This window comes from Dendronephthya gigantea, unplaced genomic scaffold (assembly GCF_004324835.1).
Source record: "Dendronephthya gigantea isolate DGI-Jeju-01 unplaced genomic scaffold, DenGig_1.0 000012F, whole genome shotgun sequence".
Taxonomy (NCBI): domain Eukaryota; kingdom Metazoa; phylum Cnidaria; class Anthozoa; order Malacalcyonacea; family Nephtheidae; genus Dendronephthya; species Dendronephthya gigantea.
In genome coordinates this window covers 2,660,639-2,681,519 of record NW_021163022.1, presented here as the reverse complement: position 1 = coordinate 2,681,519, position 20,881 = coordinate 2,660,639, and the positions used below count along the sequence as shown (strand labels likewise).

Below are 20,881 nucleotides of genomic sequence, written 5' to 3'. Positions count from 1 at the left end.
ACGCGAATACAAATGATGTCATGCAAGTTTTGTAGGAAATATTCATCGTTTTCTTCGTGGTCCTGAGAAAACGAAAACACTCGACTATTATCTCCTTCTAGAAATACAATTTCTCATGCATTTTTATTTTTTTAGGTGCTCTGTGAGCGATATTATTTTGTCCGGACTATTGTCGTTCAAGATGGAGAAAAATACAAGTGATGGGGCCCCAGATCACTTGTATTTACTCCGCATGCGCTTGACACGACCAGGTTTACCCACGGGTTGGAAAAAAAACGCAATCCAAAAAATTGAAAATCAAGGAGGTAAACAGAAGAGTGTTATCTCAGCATATCTCAGCCAAAAAACCAAATCCATGCATATTTTACTCATGCACATTTTCACCGAAATCGAGTTTTGTATTTGCGTGCATAAAATGTCCCAAGGCAGGTCCGACATCAGACATCTCTACACTCCGACGGTTCTTTCTTTCTAAAAAAAGAAACATATGACTAGTCAAGCATAAACGACATACATATATTCAAACATATATACCAATACGGATAATTCAGTACTTAAGAGTTAAGTCTAAACTAACTTGAAGGACTGAAGCGCTGACGAACGAGTATTTACGCCACGAAAACCGTGTCCAAAAAACCCGTTGTGCCAGCCCGGGAAAGTTTCAGCCATTTTTTGCCAAAATTTAGGAATAAGGTGTTTTTCATTGCAAGTCACAAATGCAAAATACACATGCATTAATACAACAATACCTATTATTTGCTGCAAGCAAGCGTTTGTGTTTCGCCTTCCCCTTCTTTCGGCGCCGTAGTTCGTTCTGAAATCAAAAAAAGCAAGAAAAAATAAAATCAACTTAACAGCTCTTTTGAATTTCATATTTTGGATCGAAATATACAGATATAGCAGTGAAAATCAGCAAGAATTTGCCACCGGTCCCTAATGTCGTCTGGCTATTCAAATGGCAGCACGGCGATTAATCATTTGCAAAGATCAAGCAAACAGTTCTAACTTCGGCAAACATCACCATAATGTACCTGAGCAAAGTTCTTTCAACAGTTCTTCAACTTCTTTGACTATTCCTTCGATTCCTTCTTTGAAACTACCAAATGAGTTTCTCGCGAATTCAACCACCTTTTATAGTTTTATTACCTCAACTGAACATTCCAACAGACAATGCACTTTATGCCGCATCGATCACGCTTAACAGTAAGGCCTGTATCAAACGTCGTTCTTCTTATGTGCCGAAGCGATTAACAACAATAGATAATGCCGGAGCCATCTCGCTTGATTGACTATTGTTTCAAATGCGTTCAGGAACAGGCCTAAAAGACCCATGTGACCTATGAACAGATCCAGTGCAGGGTTGGTAGATTTTATGAATAAATAAGCCAAATTTATTAACATAACATTCGTTTCCTTTGTTTAAAACAAAGGAATCAAAGTACCGCCAATAACAATGTTTGGCTTATTTATTCAGAAACTTACCAACCCTGATCCAGTGCACTGAGCCACTGACTGATCACTGATCAACCTCGTACCCAGGGTCTTTACTCTGCTGTTGATCACTGATCTGCATCACTGAGTGATCTGCATAATCTGCATACTGAGCGCAGTGACTGAGCATCGTGATCTGTGTCGTTGTCATGGATACAAATTTTAACAAAATGGCGGATGATTGTACAAATACATTTTGGAAGAAAAGTGTATAATTCATATTTAAAAATATTGAACTGGTGAACAGAATGTCACAGGGCGATGTGAAATATGTTCGAGTATTGCCAAAGGACAAGATATATCGAAATATTTTTGAGGCTGAGGTAAATAGATTAATGAAATAATATGTTATGATTTAAAGCGTAAAATTGTTGTTTCATGCTGCCAGTGATATATATATAGTCACAGATCTTTTCTTGTGATTAGAGTCTAGAGTTCTTTTCATCTTTTTTATGATCACCATTTACAACCCCATTTTAAAAGTATTGTGAGAATACAAAGAGAAACATGCAAAAATTTGAGGCTAAGAACTATAAAGCTTTGAAGATCGAACCATCAGGCATCAACGTACCATCGTTGGCTATTAATTGCTCTGTTGTAATTATTTAATGAATGTGCTTTCAAATTTATTTCTAGCAAAGTTTAAACACGTCCTTGAAAAAAGAAAGAAAGATATCAAAGTCAAAAAGGGAGCCAACATTGCCTGTTTTAAAACAACCAATAACTTTCACAGATGGCAGTGGTATCTTGTCACAACGACAGAAGACCTGGGTGGAAGCAAATCCCAATGAACCAAATGTTGAAAACCCCACATACTTGAGGTTGATATTATATCTTGGCTAACTGTAATTTTATAACAATTGGTGAATAGTACACTCCCCTCTTTCTCCAGATTCTATAAAAAGGAGAGGGCTCCAACCAATATGTTGACCTAATTATTTCTTAATCATTTCCCTAAGCGGTGCTAAAAGTCTTTTTTGCCATTTTTACTATAATTAATACACATTAAAATACTGTAGATATTTGTGGCTGGATGAACAAGAGAGGGTATCCAAGTCAGAAAGTTTTTATGAAGCACAAGAAGTGAGAGGTTTACCTGAAGTAGATAACCTGCAACGTAAGTGATTGTCAAATGCATAACACATCTGACTGAGTCAATGAATACAGTAAACAAGTGAATAGAGGTCCTTTTTCATAATGATATCAAACACGGATGCAAATGTCACTCAACCTTACTAAGGAGCAAATCAAACATTAGGCATTCAGGTATCTTCTGCATGTTTTTATGGGAAAGGTACAGAGCTCAAAATAACGGCTGAGATATCTCTGGTCAAAGTAACCGCTCAACCCCATTTTATTACTATGTTAATATTATATGTTAATATTGCAGTGCTTTTCGAAATGCAAATCAAATTTAGATGTTATTGTTCCTTGAGCATTATTTTTAGCCCTGAACTAATTTTCCATTTGTCAGTATATATCAGATAGCTAGCCTGCTGAAAATCGTAATCATTTATCTTGCAATATACAATTTGTTTACGATTCATTCTTTTGTTTAGATTTTTTATCTTCTCTCTTTTTTTAAAATTATACATTTGCCATACAAGAAATTGCAGGGTTCAAAAAGCATTTCTTCCTAGCTGTATTCAAAATTGCACTGCAGTCCAGTGCTGCAGAAAAAATGATCGCTATGTCATTTTTATTATAGGCACTAGCAGCTCAAAGTCGAGAAATGTTGTTGAGAAAATTAGTGAAAAAAGAAAAGAAAGGTTAAATATAATCCTTCGTTTGTTTCTGTAATCACGCACCCAAAAACATGTGCTAATTCCTTTAAATATATCATCTAGACACGAGGCTGCCTTAGAAGAGTTCTATCAAGAACTTGGAATTATCAGTTCAGTAAGTTTATGGTGCCTGGCAGAATATGGATTCGGGGAGAATAAGGAGACATTGACATTTACAGAGCCGTTTATACACATGAGATTTTTATCGCGATATTATGTACGATTTTCTTTTGAAAGTGACGGATGTGCAAAAAAGGGCACTGATGGGCATTCGTACATCAGAGCATTCATAACTGTCCACTCTTTCACATCTATCAAAAGAAGAAAATTTCACTGAAAATCACGTCCGCAAGTGTGAAGTAAAAATTGCAAGTGTAAACGGGCCTTACGGTAGTCTATCAATCGCATTTTGAGGTCGACTGTTAATTATTTCAAGTTATGGTAAAAATTAGGGATCATCACTCCGTCGAAAATTTATAACTTAATATCTATGTTTAAAATAAGTATCTATGATTGAAACTGAAAACATGATATATAAATAAAATTCTGTAAATTTCATTTACCAGGAGCTTGAACCACGTATTGCAGAAGCAAGTGAGATTCTAAAGGATGCCTTTGCTGCAAATACTGAAGGTGGAATATTATTATAGTAAATTACCATCTTGTTCCTCCCCCGTCTAGAAGAAAGCTATATTACTCTACAAACATGTTATATTACGCTTATTTATGGCTAATTCCTGCGTGGACCCAGCTTTGCTGCACGCAAAATGAAGATCTTACTTGCCTTGGCTCTTGTCGTGAACTACCAGCTCCCAACCTGAGCTATTTCCTCCTTCTTTTTCAGAGCTTTCAAAGGTCATGCAACTTATTCGTGATGATAAGGTTAATAACTAAGTCCATTTTCTAATTTTATATACATTACACAATGTGACGGGAAAAGTTTTTTTTTATATATCAAGATGACTTGTGGGATTAGATACACTGCCGCGGAAAAAACCTTTCGCGGGAAGGGCCTTTGCATTAATACCCGAGATGCCGAAGTTTTCATAATTGTCAATCTAAATTATGAAGCATGCAAATTTGTCGTATTTATATCGCAATAAAATCTCGCAAAGTGTGTTTTTGTGACATACTGTATAGTAATTTTCTTGAAATTTTAAGCATGAAATTTTAAGCATGTATTTAATTGGGTTTTCTTCAGGATCTATTGAAATACTCTTTGGAAGATCTGCACAAGTTATGGGAATGTATTGCTGAAATATCTTCTAGTAGGCAAGAATACATAATCGATCTCTTGAAGACATTTGACGCGATTGAACAAGACCGCTATAAAATGGTACGATCATATATATCCTGGTAAACTTTGCATTAATCCAATCACAAATGTAACCTTTGTTCGAGGGGAAGTTTTTGCTCATTTTCCTAGGTTTGTGAAACGTTAAAAACGTTCAATTCGATATTTGAAAACATCGCTTATTTAATGTCGTCTGATGTTCATCGAATGATGGAGAGGGAAGCTGAGGAAATCAATTCAACGATGATTTGTAATCGTAAAGCTTACGCAGATCTTGTTGCCAACTTACAAAAAGGTAAGTAATGTCACAGATACAAAGACAACTTCATTGTTTTTTGCGTAGGTGAGATTCGTCATGATTCGTCACTCAGCAGGTACCGTAAATAGAAGCAATCAACCCCCTGCAAATATTTAAATATTGCGCCATTTTCAACAATGGCAGGGGGGTGATTGTTTCTATTTACGGTATTTGCTGAGTGACGAATCATGACGAATTACACTTACGCAAAAAACAATGGAGTTGTCTTTCTGATGGGTATTCTGTGGTAATGCTGAGGTGGTGGAACGTGGAGTGGGGTAGGGGCCTCGTATTTAAATTACCCCTTGTCAAAGAGTGGTGATGCTGCATGGTTGATAAAAAAAAGCAATCATATAGTCCTTGTTCGACCAACCATTGACAAATTCTCAAAATTAATTTTGGGCTGGTTCAACTGAATTTTAACTTTACCAACTTATCCATTCCTTTAGCCGCCGTTGAATTAGAAAGAAGATATTACCATGTTTGGGAGACACGCGTTAAATCGTGGAAAGAATTGAAAACCAAAGAGGCTGTACAAGGATTTATGTATGTTATATTATAGATGTTCAGTTGAAAAAATTGATGGGTTCAGTTTTAATTCAAAATTTAACATACGCCAGGTGGAGAATCGGGACTAAGAATGTTGGTTTTCTCGTGCCACTGTAAACGGCCTCATCTCTTTTGACTTTGCTCTGACACAAACAAACTGTGCATTGAGCCATGACAGAAACTGAAATGAAAAATTAGCAAGTTTCATGTAGCTACAATTTACATTGCAACTGAATTTGGCCCGTGGAAGAGAAGAAAACGTTTCTGAATTTTATTTTCCTAATTTGATAACTCGAAGTCGACTAATCATTGGGCACGTGATCACGCCGTGTGATCCTGGCAACCCGAGTGTTTATTTACATCAGCTTTGCTTGTTTCCAGTGACTTCATGGAAAGTAACGAAATACGTCAACCACCCAGAGTATTACGATGTTTGGAGGAAATGAGAGAGAAACAGACTACCTTGAATACGAAACGATTAGACTTGTTTAATTCTTTGAGGTAATTAACAACTTTAAAAACCTGTATTAACCACAGTGTGTACCACGTTAACTCGTTTCACTTGTGAGACCTCTGTATAGTGGTCTTGTGAGACCTCTGTATATCTCTTCCAGGAATAACAGGTATACATAAGTGCAGCATTTTCGTACTTGTACATGTAGTATACTCACAATACCCTGCACGTATAGGGACATGAAACCACCTGGGTCAACAAAAGCTGCAGTTTATCAGTGGAATAATGTCCTGGGTCATGTCACTGATCAACTGGGTAGGTCGTAATTTATTCTTTTACTAAATATTCATCTCAAGTGTTCATGGCGCGTGCAAGCGACGGAAATCACATTGGGTAACCAATGGAACTAATGGTGATGATCATGCAGTATTTTTGATTAGTTATTTGTTGCTACCATTTGATATCAAACAAACCTTTCTTTCATCTTCATGTAGAGAAAACAAATAAGAAATACAGAGAGTATGTTCAGGAGGCGTATGATCAAGTCATACACGATTGTTATGAAAGAATGGAACAGATTAAGGTGGAATATATTATCAGCCTGCGTACAGGCAGAGTTTCAACCTTCCTAAAACGATTGTTTTCATTGAAATTATAGATCAAATTGGAGGAAGAGAATATTATTGACGGAGAGGAACTGAACACGGTAAAGTAGTTTAGTGGTTTTATGAGAGTCGATTTCTATCGAGTGTCTCAACTAAACTATTTTGTTAGATCTTGAACGAATCCTTTTTGCCTTTGATTGGTGAGAAGAAGACCCGTTATGAGTGTGAAATGGAGATTTTCGAGGCAAGTGTATTATCAGTGACGACAGGATAATTTGCAGGAAGCTTTTTCTGTCTTCCTTGATACCTCAATAAGTCTCAGTATTTTTCTTTGAACCGAGATCTTCATTTACAATGTTTTAAATTGATTAATATAATGCACAACTTAAACGCGATTGCCCCGTCATACTGTCTTTCTTGCAATACTCATCTCGAAATCTTAATGAAACCCGGGTGTCTTTCGGGCAACCGTCTGATTGTGAAGTGTTACAAGACTTTTACTCGCCATGAAGACAAATTTCTTTAAACGTCAACAGGACTCAGTCCACAATGGTGCTAGTCATGTTTATTTTCAATGAGTTTGTGGTCTCAATCTATCTCGCGTTAAAAATGGACACGATCGTTATTTTTTTCATTTTTAGAGAACAATTGAAAATCTAACCATATTTCAAGACAGCTTGGTACGTTCCTTATTCAAGTTTGTCCAAGGTGCCGCACACATCTGGGACACCCACGAAATTGGAGTTGCAAGACAGGAACGAGCGCTACAGGTATGTTTATCAATCAGTCTCTGAATCAGTTTGCATTAGGGGATCGATCAATGGCGTGGTATTATTATCCCTCGCCATCCACGCACACACACACACACACACCTTGTTACCCTTACTTTCCTTTTTTGCTCCGCCCTAAACTGATGTAGTCGACTGATTATCCGTCATTATTTTAGGAAAATTTAGAGGAAGGACGACATCGTCATGATGGAGCAAATCAGGTAAATATATAAGTGTCGATTCCCATTCCTTCGATGGCTTATTAGCGAGGTTCAGGTTAGACTACCGCTATCTGTGAGGAAACATCAAATAAATCAAATACAAACTGGTAAATCAAATACGAAAACTCTATCAAATTAATCACAAGCGCAATAAGTCAGCGAAAGGTAACCTTACTCAAAACATAAGTTAAAAATGAACCACGCTATGAGCAATTATCGTCGCAGTGTTATATACTAAACCAGCAAACCAAGAAAACCGTTTCAAGCACTTACTATATACATTGTGGTGTAACTTGAATTGTATTATTTAGGTTAAAGAAGCAAATCTCGATATTATCATGGATAAAATGAGACAAGAGTCAAGCGAAGAGGTAAAGATACTCATGAAATAGTCGTAATGTTGTTTCCTTTTAGGTTGATTGATACAATAATCGCGGATCACACAATGTTATACTATAAAAGCATAATATTGCAGTACATATCTTTTAATGCTCACGAAGATAAACTAAGTGTGACATAGAAATTTTATTATTACTGATCAATCAGAAAGTTCTTTCGTAATCATGCAGTGAAAAGATTTAAGGTAAATCATTGAAAATCAAGCTATTGTTTGACTGAAATACCACCATGGAAATGTTATGAGAAAATTGAAATCTCCCACTCAAGAGTTTAAGTGTGAGTGAGTTTTTAGAATACAGGCGAAAGTCTTTATTCCCACAATACCCGGCATGTTGTATAATTAGTTCGTTGAATACTTAACACGTCCTTTAAAATTGATTTCATCAACCTTGCCTACTAGACTTTAGAAAAAACCCTTGCACAAGCATGCTCGCTTCTGGATGAAATTCAGGAAGGGTAAGATTTTTGCAGAATTTTATTCCTATATTTGACTCTCCAACGAATGATTTTAACCTCTTCTGACGATTTATTTAAAGTTACAAGACTTTTCACTCGGAGCAATTGGAATGTGTTTGCAAGTATCCGGACAAAATAAAAGATCAGCTGGAGATTTATGATCACGAAATTTGTGGCTATTTTGCCGTGGACAGAAATAAACCTCAAGCAGTGAAAAAGGTAATGGTAAATGCATGATGTTGGCACTGTATTTTAACTTTTGTTGAAATAACGCAATCAGAAATGGCATTGGTACATCCCACTTTACACATTTTGTACATTCCCACAAACTGGCGCGGTACTCTTTAGTTGATGAGTAAAATCGTTTGCAGTAAAATAGAAAACTAAAATAGACGCCATTAGATTGATAGTCAAACGTTAAATATTATGCCCTTCCTGCCGGAGGATCTATAGTTGACTCATTTTTCCATCAACTGTTCCTGGCTTGAATTTGAAGTGTGCATAATTCCACTCGAAATTAAGACCCTTTCAACCTCTAGAATTTACCGACATCGAGTGAAGTGCCAAAAATCATAGTTAAATATTATATTTTATAGCAACCTCGAACGATCCCGGTTTCTCCATCAGGTTCCTTATTACCAAAGCAAGGTACAGAATGTTTTTAACAGCGTTCAGTGTCATATAGCGTTCTGTGTCTCTAAAAGTATCCCTACATCGTGAAATTCGTGATTCTTTTAGTAAACCAGAAACCCCCTCCCCACTTTCTGGTGGCCGGTATTCTGTGCCCGTAAATACTTTCGATAGTGAGAGTTGGGGTGAAAAACTCTAAGTCGATTAGAACCTCATGGCATGGTTATATGAGAGGATTGTGATCTCTTATTCAGTTTTTGTGGGCATTTCGAATACGGTCGACGAAGAAGAGAGGGCGATTTGATCTAGAAAGCGATTGGCGATAAGCGCATATTGCTTGCCTATTTTTTATGGTCACAAATTTATGTTACATCGTGCATGTGAGTACTACGCCATTAATGTCTGCCTGTATCTTGTTTTAGGTCGATCTCAACGCGAGGTAACGAATTTTTTCGCAAACTAAAATTCTTCTTTAAAGGCCAACTGTGGCAACAACACACCATCACAAACATAATAAACATCGCACCCATGCAGGGCCTATGATGATCTCCATTCTTTTTAGATATCACTACAAGGGGAAACATTGGAAGACGTTTTGAAAACATCCAATGGAACAACATTCTATGTTTTAACATACCCTGGGGATTATGGTTTCCCATCTTCATCAGTGAGCGCTCGTACTTTGAAGACTTCAATGACATTCCTCAGTGATACACCAGCGGGTAACATCTCTTTCTCTCTCTACTCCTTATAAACCATTGAATATCAACTTGACTTGTTAACGACAATTCTCATCTTAGATCTGGACGATTACAACACATTATACACAGAAAAAATCATCATCGAAGAAGACTTGTTCACGGAGCTGCGGAAAAGGTTCGGGTTTTTGAATCTCGAATACAAGTCTTCCACTTTCTCTCTCGCTTCACTTCAGTTTTTTCCCCATATATTTCATTTTTTCATCGTTTTCTTAGTTTACGGATGCAATTTTTGGAGTCGTTGGAAACCTGGAAGATAGAAGCGATGGAAAGAGCAAACAGTGTCGTTGCGGCTAAGGTAATGGAATTGCAAAGAAATGCAATGGAAAAAGTTTAGTGTTCGCCCCAAAATCTCCGAGAATTCATTTGTCTGATATAGTGTTATCCTTGGAAGGAACCACCGCACTTTTTACTTCACTGTTGAATATGTGTATTATTCGGATACAAATGTTCAATCAGAGAGTTATTTTCTATTTCTTGATGCGAAGGAAAATGTCCTCTTAAGACCCACATTCTCCATTTCTCAGTATGTTCAAAAATGTAAAATTAAAGTTAGTTTTATAGTACCATGCTGTTCACTCGAGTAATTGTGTTTATATGTTTGCAAAATTTGCGCAAATTTAGGTGGAAGAGTTAAACAGTGAATTGGATCTGCGGCTTCATCTTCATAAACCCCGTCCTGCCCGCGCTGAACAAGATGTACACAATGTTAGAGCTGGTGAGTCAGAGCTGGCGGAGATGTACATGACTAAGATGAAACTACAGGATAGAAGACATTGCTGTCTAGTCAATTTTCGTATCTAGTTGTGCTTCTTTGTGCGACTATAACACATGTTTGTTGTGATTTTCCAGCTGAGCTAGTGATGCATCAGGAACGCGTGGAGCGGCATTCAAAAGGCATCAACACAACGTTGAACGAGTTTAAAACACGATTCCAAGTCATGATTGAAGAGCATAACGATGAGGTGTGACATTTCACTTGGAAATTCACTCGTTGGTGTTCAAGCTTTACGAATTACCATGACTTATTCAAAATACTCTTCATGTTTGATATTTTAACAGACAGATAAATTTAAGAAAGCAGTGCAAGCTTTGGAAGCCACATTCACCTCTGCTACAAAAACTCACGAGTAAGTATAGTACCCCACGAGTTTTATTACTGAGTATTATGTATAAAGAAGACATGTCGTATTTCGTAATTTTTGTATTTTTTCCATTTGTGGTTGGTTGAATATGAATCAAGTCACTATCTTTCTAGACTCGTAGCGATTCAAGATCATGTCAGTGGCCAGGTGGAAGGATATATGAATAAGATCAGAACATCGTTAAGAAAATTTCGCCAGGATTTGGATGGCATGTTGTCTTCTTTGAGAAACTCCAATGCAAGATTTAGAAAGTCTTTTAAGTATGTTTGACTTGTCTTTTTATAATCGTACCACGAAACACTGCTGGAAAAGGATAGCAAAACATTTCCCCTCAGTCTTAGAAGTCCTTTCCACGATTATCAGAAGATCGATAATCTTTCTCTTCTTTGACCTTGATAAACATTTCTTGCCAATTTTAGAGTTTTCTCAGAAGGTGGAAATTTTTCGTTGGATGAAGTTGAAGACTACAGACGAAAACTGGTATGAGCGTAAAAACTAACTTGGGAATTATTCCGTTTATCAATGCAATTGTCTACCAAACGTAAATGCATATTCCTTGTTCTGTGTCAATTAATGCATATACCAAAATTCATTATTTCTATATACTAAAGCTTTACTTTCATCCTTGCTCTTTCATGTCTTATTATTGTTCGTATATCCCAGCATAATTTATTTCACTAACCTGAAGCCCTTTTTACACTTGCAAGCTCTAAATGTTCAGAACCACAGTAGTTCAATTAAACACTCAGTGAGCTCAAAGCATTGTTATTGATTCATCACCTCGTTCACATCCGTCAAAAGCAGAAAATCCCAGGATTTATTTTGAGTGTAAATAAAATATTAATATTAATATGTTATTAGGAACGTATGGCAAACAAGATCGATGCTGCAGAAGGAACAATTATGGGAGAACTAGAAGGCATGGAAACAAAGCGGCTGGAGTCTGCTTTAGACAATGCTGGAAAACTAGAGGATAGGTAATAAATTACGTGTGTTGAGCGGCTTGGGAAATACCCAATGGACCACTTGCATAAATAGACCAACTTATGATCTAGGTAACAAGAAGGGAAACAATCACAGCTGGAAAGAGCATACTGAAATTAGTATAATTGCCAAGTTTCACTGCAAAATTTAAAGTAGTACGGAAATTATAGTCATGCGAAGTTGACAAATTTGTATATACTTTTGTATTACAGGCGGCAGTGCGTAAAATGATTTAATTACACTCTTTCGGCTATAATACAAAAGTGTACAAAACTTGCCATATCGCTTGGCCATATCTTCAGTATTTGACATTTTGCAGCCAAATTGGCAATTTTACTTAGTTTATTATGCTCTTTTGGGAAATTTCCTTTTTGTCGCCTGAATCAAAAGTTGGTCTATTATGCAAGTATTGTACAATGAGGGGGATATTCTGTCATCTTCTTTTCACGCGAATGTTACGGGTCTGGGACAGGGTCTGGGACAGGGTCTGGGACAGGGTCTGGGATTAATATCCACCCCGCGAGCGATGTCAGAGATGATTAGCGACTGTTTGAACAACTGCTGTTATTTGTGTTCTGTTAGATTCAAGCATCATCTTTTCGACCTAACATTCGTGGAGAAATCCTCAAGATGGGTAACAAACACACAAGTTAAGATAAAAACAGAGGTCAGTATTGAAAATTATGGTTAACCCCACACATAGTCCGGACCTCTTCTCGGATTTTCCCACGTAGAGAATTAATTTTAATTTTTTTTCATTGCACTCTTTTTAGGTTGCAAAAAGCAATTCTCAAGCGAAAAATTTGGTGTTAAACTTGGCGAAAATTGAACGACGTATCGATGCAGTTAGAAACCCAAATCTTGACAAAGAGGTAACTGGTCTCGTACTAATCAATTGGAAATACTTACAAAGACAGGAATAATGTGATGTTGACAAAATAGTTAGGCAAAATAATCATGCACGTTTTTAACTGAAATTTTCTTGAATTCTCCCTTTCAGCAAGTAACATGTGAAGATATCCAGGACGATCTACGTGACGTGTTTAAAATGTTCATTGATAGATCACTATTCCTTGATTGCTTATTGATTGACCCAGAGTCTTGTTATGACGCGCTGAGCGGGAAAGAACTTCCTTATGTTAAGGATGTACAACCCAGTAAAGGAAATAAAGGCTCGGATAAAAAGGATGGCAGAAGGTAGCAGCTTCGGAGATTTTTGATACCATCAGGGGGGGGGGGGGGGCATCAAAGGGCTTTTGCATCTATGCATGGTGAATGCCTGGAGATATGATGTATTGAGACACTCGATCATCGACACAGTGGCTGCGCCATCAATACACTTTCAACTAGTACATTAATCGAGCCTGCATCGACGTACTGTACCGTATCTGTTTGACCCAAAACGAGCAATACCACGTTATTTATAGATCAATGTGGCTATTGTATGTTACCTATGCCATGCGCCAATATACAGTAGTTTTATAGTATTTTAACTGTGTTAACACCAGATGATTTTACACGTCTGGGCCGGTGGTATAAAACTCTTCAACTATATTTTGCATAGTTGAATCCTAGTTAACTCAGAAATACACAACTCTGACTGGCCAATTCTGTCCTTAACTACAGTTAGACGTTAACTAGTCTTTTATACAACTGGCCCCTTTAGAATAATTACGACTTATTTTTAGGTCGAACAAAGGAAACAAGAAGAACATAAATGTTGAGAAAGTATCTATTCAATCACGTGAGTAGCATGCTACCTGATCGTTACAGTTCGTATGTTTCTGTAAAGGCCATGTTACACAGTGCAATTTTTCTTGCAACTTGCAATGCAATTCTACTTTTAAGAGATGTAAATTGGTGAAGAGGGTTCAAAATGTAAGTGTAAGCATAGACAATCCAGAAGACATATGTCTTCTGGATTGTCTATGGTGTAAGAAAAGCCATGGATTGTAATAAAGACAAACGTTCGGCAGTTGCCAAATTTACATCTCTCAAAAGAAGAATTGCATTGCAAGTTGCAAGAAAAATTGCACTGTGTAGCAGGGCCTTATATGCGATATAGTCGGTGTAGTTTGACGTGTTGTTTTATTATATATCATATATTATAGTATATGGTAAGATTCAATATGTTGTGGTATCAGCCGTATCAGACAGTAAACCAATGGTATATTTTTCTGATATGGCATCGTATGGTAATGTGCATGTATGCCATGGTATGGTACTGTGTAATTATTGCCTGGTATGATATGGTGCTATATGGTTTGGTGCGGTATATGCCATTGTATATGGAATATTGTTTGATATGATATGATATGATGTTGTATGATGCGGTGTAATATTGTATAATATTTTATAAAATTGTATGCTGTAAAATGGTTATTGTCCAATATATTATTTAATGTTCGTGATTGTACGATTATTATCAAAATGTAGCCGCCTCATCGTCTCCGATTGTGGAAACACCACAACCATCGCCACCAGATCTCAGACCAAAAACCATGCCATCTGACCCCGACCGAAGGGTAGGTTACCGTAACGTACGATCATTGAAATGATTTCAACATTCATACAGCCACCTTAACATTGAACATTGTTTGCAGGCAGTGTTGAAGAACTCGGCCCAATCGCTTCCGTATCGACTTCACCGATCAGGGTAAAGTATAGATATTTTTCTTAAAGATAACGGCAGAAGTGGAACTAAGTTTCAGGTTTTTGCGATTAATTGGAATAGTAAAATGAACAAGCCGCAAAAATGAATGAAAAAGTACAGTGCATAAGTAAAAATAGATGAAGTATATATTCATCGAACAATAGAGTTAAAATATTTACTAATTTAGGAAGATATCGCTGTAGTTGATTCAACCCAATAAGGTTTAGACGAAAATAAGTTTCGATGAATATCTTTCTTTAGTACCGGACGTCGTCCCAGTGCTTCCAAACGGGATTTTCTTACTAAATTCGACAGAAAGTATTTGGTATTTGGTGATAAAACGGACGAGGAATCGAAGTAAGTTTTTGGATGAAAGTTTCACCTTATCATTGAAGAAAAACTTGGGTATTCCTTTTAATTTCAATGTTGTTTGTTGTGTTTGCATTTTTATAGATCTGATTTCTTGACAATCATTCTGCACATTTTAAGAAATTCTTTAAATGGTTTATTGGCAACAGCAGAAGTTAGTAATGAACTATTCTCCCTATTCTGATTCGATATCTAGCGATACTACTCCGAATTAAATTATCTTACCAATTTATTTCTGTCATTCCAGGCCTACTACCGTCAAAAAGGACCAAGATTAGCGACTCGCTCAACAATTAACGATAATTTCGACACATCTGCGCAAGCAACAGTGCAAAGATTGCTCTCTTACAAAACGCAAGCTGAGGAATATCATAATTCATGTATACAGGGTAGGTATCACAACACCCCCCGATGCTGATGTTTAGAGGGATGTTTCGAGGAAAACAATAGACCTTTCCCTTTCCTCTTTTAGCTTTCAAGCGCGTAGTTGATTATCAGGGTCAATTTGAGTTGTGATTTCGCCATGTTCAGAAGCGATTTAGTTTAGCAAAAAAAGCAAAAAAAAATTGGCAAGGTTGTCTTACAAACAAAATCGTTTCTTAGCAGTGCGATATCGCAACTCAAAGTTGCTTGATAATAAGTTATCGCCATGCAATGCTTGCCTTTCTGGCTAGTTTAGCTTTCTTATGCCTTACTTCAGCATTTTTTTCTACCTCCCAAGAAGCGACTAGCCCTAGTCTTCAGCCAACTCGGGAATTGATCTGTTTGTTTTGATTTTAAAAATATTCCTTATACTCCGTTCTGCATTCTCTAGAATTTCGAAATCAACTAAAGAAACTTCAAACGCTTGTCGTTGAAATTCCAGACTTGGTCATCCAGTGTTTCATGGTAGAGCATTCTAGTGAAACGGAAGTTTTGGTTGAAAAAACAAAGAAAGAAAATGCGGAAACGGTCTCCATGCTGGAACACCAAAGGGTAAGCGCACAGTAATAATAATGATGTATTATTCGTCCAATATAAAGTGCGCTTCCATATTAGTGATATACCTCTAAAGGCCCGTTTCACTAGCGATTTTTGCTGCGATTTTCTTCTTTTGGTAGATGTGAACGAGTAAATTAGTTACTGATGTTCAAATATATAAGAGCTCTTATATATATCAGATAATAGTCCAGTTCTCTTCTTCTAGTATCATTGAGCTGCGGCCTTTGACTTTAGTATCTGCTAGTTCAGTTTATTCATAGTATATGAAGTAATGTTGGGAATATGATTGACAGAAACAACACGAAGGAAAACTGCGACCAGCTTTGGGACATCCTAAGAACCGCGATGAATTAGAAGGTTTGAAAACTATAGAGAAAGAACGAAGTAATTCAAGAGTGAGGACTTTAAAAGAGTTTACGAATGAGCTGAAGGTATAGTGTAAACACGTATTCTCTTAGCGATCATGTATCCAGCATGTGGTCTGAAATATCGAGTACTTTTAGTTAGCTAACTTGATTAAGGTAGACCTGGGTAATAGCTTCGGTATGTGGGTCCGAATGCGTGAAATTATTCTTAATAATAATTGTTTTGCTCTTATGTGGTTTGACATAGGGACATAGATTACAGAGAGCTAAAGATTTTGTAGAAACTCTTTCAAAAACTAGTGTTGAGATGTTAAGATTGTTTGACGGTTTGGTGACTGTGGACGACGTAAAACTTGGAAGTAAGTAGTCATTGATCTCAGAATATTTCTAACCTTATCAGCTCTGGACCAATTCAAACATTATGTTTTGATTTTTTAGAGGTGGAAGATAAACCTAAAAGCACTAAACAGATATTGTTTGAACAGTCAAGACCTCCTAAAAACGAAGAAGGTAAGGCATTGGGAATATACTTTGTGTTTTCGTGGAACCTGGGAATAGTTGGGAATCCCCATATCTTGTTTATCTTCATCATAGAAAAAGAATCAGAGTACTTCAGCAAGCCCGGTGGAAAGTGGGAAGGCTTGCCGACCAATGAACTCGCTCTAAAACCACCTGATAAGTTGACAAATATCCTTTTAATGCAATCAGCAATGCAAGTATATATCGTCCCGGGGCCAGTTGTATAAAACTCTTTAACTACATTTTGCATAGTTAAATCTAGTTAACTCGGAAATACACAACTCTGATTGGCCAATTCTGTCCGTAACTACAGTTAAAAGTCTTTAACAAGTCTTTTATACAACTGGCCCTTGAAGACAAAAGATAATTACTAAATTAGTGGCGTTGCAATCGCTAGTGAGATTATTTCCTTTTAATGGAGTCTAGCTCCACTAGGAATCGAAAATAATCAATATTAAAAACAATGAATAGGTTTCTCTTTAACTACAATCCCACGAACCCCAACATCGGTGACGTCAAAAACAACAGCTGCACATAAATCCGTTATTGAAGCAAGAAACAAGGCTTATAAGGTAAGGAACACGTGAACATTGGCAACTTAACGACTTTTTTTCGTTGCCTCTGCATTGAAGACGCTTATGTATGAAATGACATTTTACAATGCAAGATCACAGCAAAGGCAAAATAATTTCCTCAAGCCCTATTTTCATAACCAACTTTGAATCGTTTAAAACGACGTTTAAAATCTGATCCTGCAAAAACGAATCCAGTCATTGACGACGGAATTTTCGTTGTTCTCTGCGGTGTTGGACCAATTCATGCCCCTGGAACTGAAGTCCACTTATACCATATCTTATATCATTACCTTATATAGGAGTACAACTCGAATTTTTTCACGAGTATAAATGACATAAATACACAAGGTGAGAATGCTTCGTATGAGGAAGAAAGATGGCAAGAAAAATGGAATCTGTCGTTGCAGAGAATACAAAACTTACATTAATTAAATGGTGATTTACTAGCATTGTATTTAAGATATTGTAAATGTTCAAGTTGTACAAATGCGTTAAGTTATATGATATTTTTTATTAGTATATTAAGGTTAAAAGAGTTCAACTCAGTTTTTAGTTACTGATAGTATACTAAAATTTTATCATTTTCAACATCTCAGGGTCAGGTGTGTTTCCGATGGACAGAAAAGTTATCGTAATACAGTTCATCGCAGAAAAACTTTTACAATGTTTTCCGTTTCGGTTTGTGTCCAGGAATATCATCTTCAAATCATGTTGAAATAACTGCCTCATCCCAAGGGCCGTATATATTGCTGAAAATAGATTGCATGGGCATGTTTTGAAAACTTCTTGACAAATTTGCCAAATTTCCTGGGTTTCCTCATGCGGCCAAACTGATTCAAAATTACGCATGTGAATTTGCGACTTACTCTTTATATCGCTGGAGATGAACAAGCCAATAGGGACAGAGGAAGATCACGGCTGTTTGAGCCATTATGAAGAATATTCCCATCAGAAATGATATGGTTACCACAGATTAACGAAGGCTAAGATGAGTAAACCCCATGTCATCACTGGTTGACTACCCGGGGAAAATACCTAAAGAAGGAAGGGACGTAAGTCGTCTACAATATTTGTGTCTGTGTGTCTGGATCCACGTTGTTAATGATTGAATATTCAATTCCTCACCTTCATTTGTTCTCTAAACAGTGGAAATAGTGCAAAGATTTCTACAGCTGTAATGACTGTCACAAAAGCATGCCAAGACGAAGGTAGTCGGGAAGCCAGACACACTGAACCAAATATGGCAGTATTCAATGAAACTGCCTTGGAAACACTGCAGGAATAAAACGCATGCTCTGTTGGTGTTTTGATGCATAGGTTTTAGTGAATTGATTGTTGATGTTGTTTTGTTGTTTAACTTACATAGCACCACTTGCTCCATAGTCGTGCATTAGAAGATTCATACCAAGCATAAAAACCTGCAAAATTTCATGAATGTACAAAAGAATTTGCTCACACCTTTATGAGATATATTTTCGAAGCAATCTCACCGTCATTGCATAAATTGTGTCCGTGCTGATGGAGTCTGTCAGTGTTCTCAAAATGGGGGATAATCCAAACGAGAATGAAAGAAATAGGATGAGACTTTTCACATCATCCTTCACTGTGAAAGAAAATCATTAAAAAAGTCAAGCTCTATAATAACTAAGGTAATATTACAATAAGCTATCATTTTTCTCCATTTTTACTAACTGTATTGTATGCAGATGGTTGACTAAAAGCCTAGCCTGCGTGCAGTTAGTGATTTCTGTAGAGACTTCACGCAGGCTACAAGAAGCCGGGATGAGAACTGATTACAGACCAAACCAGGAATGTTGCAAGCCTATTTCTCTGCCATTTTCAGCAAAGAAGAGTTTTCACTGCAAAGAAGAGTTTTCACCGCAAAGAAGCTTTGTTCCCCGTAGTTCAGTGGTGAGAGCAATGTTCTAGCTGGGGATCAGAGGTGAGAGGTGTAGGTTCGTCTCCTGTTAGAGGTCATACGTTTTTCGTACTCTGATCCTTTGTTTCTATCGTTGTTCTTCTGAACCACCACCAATATTAAAAAAAAGTGCAGCACTCATCCTTTACGTCTAAATACCTGAACGTTATTTCGCGGATTTGCGCCTTAATTTGCCCCAAACAACGTTCTTCCAGAGGCGCTGAATAAGCAAACTTTCAAATCCAAAGTAAAATGTATTTTCAATAGAATATAATCCGTGCGTTTTAATGCGAAGATCGTGTATTATGTTTTCAGATGGAAAAAATAAATGGGAATCACAGGGTCAGGGACGTAGGTTTGATTCTTGCCACAAGACCAGCAGTGCATTTTTTTCGATGTTTAGTTTTGCGATGTTCAGGCTTGGTTTTTAATTTTTTGCATGTTTTCCACTTCGTCCCACAATTAACATCCTTACCATTTTTGGTTTTCTGTTCCCAGCATGTCATGATATAAATAAAATAACTTATCAAGGTGACCACAGCTGAGGCAAGGAATAAAATTGAAGGAGAGACAAGTTCTTCCTTCATGTAGACAAAAATCATGACAAATACGCATAAACTAAAAAAATATAAATCAATAAATAATATCATACTTTGAACTAGTAAGTGTATTTTCATGGGGGGGGGAGGGGGCATTCCTTTCTTAATTGGCTATGAGCAGATCTAGATCCCTATCATGCAATTTCTGTTCTGACCCATTTTCTATTTCTTGTGGGGAAGATGGGGGAGGGATGATGTTCAACCACTACTTTTTGCCACACTTCATTTGTCATGTATCTGATCTGTAACGTCTTACATTCCTAGTATACCTGCTAACTTGTTGTGAAACTGTTCCTGCTGCATTGGATACATTCCAAAAATGATACGTTCTGGTGTAGACTAGAAAGAGAAGAATAGTTGCATAGCAACACAAACCTGAAAGATGCAAATATGGTATGAGGAATTCCAACATTTACCATTTTTTCTCAACTCATCCAAGAAAGACTCATCAACATAATTATCTGGGTAATCTTGTTCTTCATAAAGAATTTTCTTCCATTGTTGTTTAGTCATTTCTTACACAATGGCAAGACTAACATATCTCTATGTGTTTGCAAGTATCAAGGCATATTATCTTTAGAGAAAATATGCAATCTGAAAGAAAATCTGGAACATGTAGAGTCTGTGTTGTAACTATAAAGTAAGATAATTTAAATTCAATCAACAGTCACCATTTTAAGGCCTTTGTTTGGAATTCTATAGTACATTGAACTAGACTATAGCTGATGGCAAGCATGTCAATATTTCGAGCATGAGATGCTTTAATACCTGCTCGAGAACCAACAGTCCAACACCCACCCTATATAATGTTCAAGATAGAGCTTTAATAATATATAACGCCTAAGGAGATTGATTCGGATGATATAATTGCGTACATTTCAGCAATACTTGGCAAACTACTCAAAATTTATTTACTGATTGTATATACTTCAAAATGGTTTTAATCAGTCTGGACTACAACAATTTATTGAAACATATTAAAGTACATAAATACCTATTTCCTACTACATGAAAAGAAAACGGATTTTGAGGCATGTGATTTAGTTTTGGCCGTGTAAATAGAA

At 36.8% G+C, this 20,881-nt stretch overlaps 2 protein-coding genes across 4 annotated transcripts; one reads left to right on the top strand and one right to left on the bottom strand.

Annotated features, from left to right (window-relative positions):
- Positions 1 to 1,629: 1,629 nt before the first annotated feature.
- Positions 1,630 to 17,817, top strand: LOC114518813 (coiled-coil domain-containing protein 180-like). Its single transcript, XM_028538805.1, has 47 exons — positions 1,630 to 1,814; positions 2,128 to 2,312; positions 2,511 to 2,608; positions 3,200 to 3,260; positions 3,339 to 3,390; positions 3,842 to 3,908; positions 4,120 to 4,157; positions 4,477 to 4,611; positions 4,702 to 4,864; positions 5,317 to 5,413; positions 5,798 to 5,917; positions 6,106 to 6,185; positions 6,365 to 6,453; positions 6,529 to 6,576; positions 6,645 to 6,719; positions 7,117 to 7,245; positions 7,422 to 7,466; positions 7,778 to 7,837; positions 8,266 to 8,321; positions 8,402 to 8,540; positions 8,918 to 8,969; positions 9,374 to 9,390; positions 9,514 to 9,673; positions 9,752 to 9,827; positions 9,926 to 10,007; positions 10,334 to 10,427; positions 10,562 to 10,674; positions 10,772 to 10,839; positions 10,968 to 11,114; positions 11,274 to 11,334; positions 11,716 to 11,831; positions 12,421 to 12,505; positions 12,612 to 12,710; positions 12,839 to 13,035; positions 13,527 to 13,582; positions 14,275 to 14,363; positions 14,442 to 14,494; positions 14,753 to 14,848; positions 14,945 to 15,014; positions 15,108 to 15,249; positions 15,675 to 15,835; positions 16,135 to 16,272; positions 16,454 to 16,565; positions 16,645 to 16,716; positions 16,801 to 16,893; positions 17,221 to 17,297; positions 17,600 to 17,817. Exons 1-47 carry the CDS (start codon positions 1,740 to 1,742, stop codon positions 17,726 to 17,728), a joined length of 4,467 nt encoding a protein of 1,488 aa, XP_028394606.1. The 5' UTR covers positions 1,630 to 1,739; the 3' UTR covers positions 17,729 to 17,817.
- On the bottom strand, positions 17,750 to 20,865 carry LOC114518816 (phosphatidylinositol N-acetylglucosaminyltransferase subunit C-like). Of its 3 annotated transcripts, none has more exons than XM_028538808.1 (10): positions 20,812 to 20,841; positions 20,586 to 20,616; positions 20,234 to 20,450; positions 20,087 to 20,156; positions 19,694 to 19,836; positions 18,791 to 18,903; positions 18,663 to 18,718; positions 18,426 to 18,573; positions 18,167 to 18,335; positions 17,750 to 18,049 (listed from the first exon to the last, which is right to left on the bottom strand). In XM_028538808.1, exons 3-9 carry the CDS (start codon positions 20,328 to 20,330, stop codon positions 18,264 to 18,266), a joined length of 699 nt encoding a protein of 232 aa, XP_028394609.1. In that variant the 5' UTR covers positions 20,331 to 20,450; positions 20,586 to 20,616; positions 20,812 to 20,841; the 3' UTR covers positions 17,750 to 18,049; positions 18,167 to 18,263. The 3 variants fall into 3 exon arrangements, with proteins under 3 accessions (XP_028394609.1, XP_028394610.1, XP_028394611.1); XM_028538809.1 differs by having other exon boundaries at positions 20,234 to 20,411; positions 20,812 to 20,828; XM_028538810.1 differs by lacking the exon at positions 20,586 to 20,616 and having other exon boundaries at positions 20,234 to 20,411; positions 20,812 to 20,865.
- Between the last annotated feature and the right edge of the window lie 16 nt (positions 20,866 to 20,881).